At 64.5% G+C, this 1,175-nt stretch overlaps 1 protein-coding gene across 4 annotated transcripts in view; it reads left to right on the top strand.

Annotated features, from left to right (window-relative positions):
* Window positions 1-1,058: 1,058 nt before the first annotated feature.
* TUBGCP4 (tubulin gamma complex associated protein 4) overlaps window positions 1,059-1,175 on the top strand; it is a 20,513-nt gene continuing 20,396 nt past the window's right edge. For all 4 annotated transcript variants that reach the window (XM_019533942.1, XM_019533941.1, XM_019533939.1 and 1 more), the window contains exon 1: window positions 1,059-1,174. In XM_019533942.1, coding sequence (XP_019389487.1) covers window positions 1,105-1,174 — 70 coding nt within the window. In that variant the 5' untranslated portion in view covers window positions 1,059-1,104. The remainder of the gene's footprint in view (window position 1,175) is intronic.

The raw sequence follows: 1,175 nt of genomic DNA, 5'->3' as shown, positions 1-1,175 counted from the left end.
ACCCCAGCTGACTTCCTGCCCTTTGGGCAGGGGGCTGGACTCGATGATCTTCCGAGGTCCCTTCCAGCCCTGATGTCTATGAAGTCTATGAAATCCAGGAGACAGACTACAGATTTTCACCAAATACTCTGTGCATCCAACCCACAACTTCTCACAGTAGAGCAAACCTTCTAACACTTCAGCGATGGAGAAGCTACCCAGTCCCTAACTGAGTTCTCCCAGGAGTTACCTAATACCCAGCTAAAACCACGCACCTTTTCAGGCAGAATTTGTCCAACCTCAGCCCCACATCCTGGAAAGCAGGTTTTTAAGTTAAAGATTCCTCCCCAGCGCTAAATGACTCCTACATGCTAAGGGCTGGTCACTAACGCAGACTGCCTGGGCAGCAGACACAAGCCAAGTGCAAAGCCCCACCTCGGAGAAGGAGAGCGTGGGCTGTGCCGGTGGGGTAGGGGCTGGCCAAGAAGGGGGCGAGTGCCTGGGCAGGAGTCGGCCCCGCTCCTGGGGCACCGCTGTGGCCAGAAAAGCACGGACGAAACCCACGGAGATGGAGCAGGAGCGGTGCCCGTAGCTCCGCACCCGGCACGGGGGTCCATAATGCTGGACCGCGAGCGGGCCTCGAGCTTGAAGCCCAGGTTTCTGTGACAAATCCTTGTGCGCGTGACCTGCCCTCCGCCCCGTCCCCACGTCTGCAGGTCTCGCAGTACCGGCCCCCGGCAAACTGCCGCAGCCGCCGGCTGCTCCACGAGCGCCCGGGCCGCCTCCCTGGGCTGCCAGCATCGCGACCTCCTTGCGGGGAGGGAGCGGACACGGGGCCCTGCCCTGCACTCCCGGCTTCACAGCAGAGCTCTCCTCACAGCCTCGCGCCCAAGAGTCCCAAGAGAGGGGGCCGAGGAGACTCACCGCCGAGCGATGCCCGCGCCTCGAGCGTCCGCACGCGCCCCGCGCCGCGCCTCCCGGCAGGCTCCGCGAGACTCCACTTCCCGGCAAGCTCCGCAGCTCCCGGCTGCCTGTGCGACTCCACTTCCCGGCAAGCTCTACGACGCCGGCGGCCTGTGCGGCTGCGGGCGACGTTTCCCGGCAGTCCCCGCGGCCTCGGGCAGGATGATCCACGAGCTGCTGCTGGCGCTGAGCGGGTTCCCGGGCGCTGCCTTCACGTGGAGCAAGCGGGGCGG

The sequence above is a fragment of the Crocodylus porosus genome, unplaced genomic scaffold (assembly GCF_001723895.1).
Source record: "Crocodylus porosus isolate Cpor-Errol unplaced genomic scaffold, CroPor_comp1, whole genome shotgun sequence".
Taxonomy (NCBI): domain Eukaryota; kingdom Metazoa; phylum Chordata; order Crocodylia; family Crocodylidae; genus Crocodylus; species Crocodylus porosus.
The sequence above is the reverse complement of the archived record's forward strand: the minus strand, read 5'-3'. Positions and strand labels throughout refer to the sequence as shown.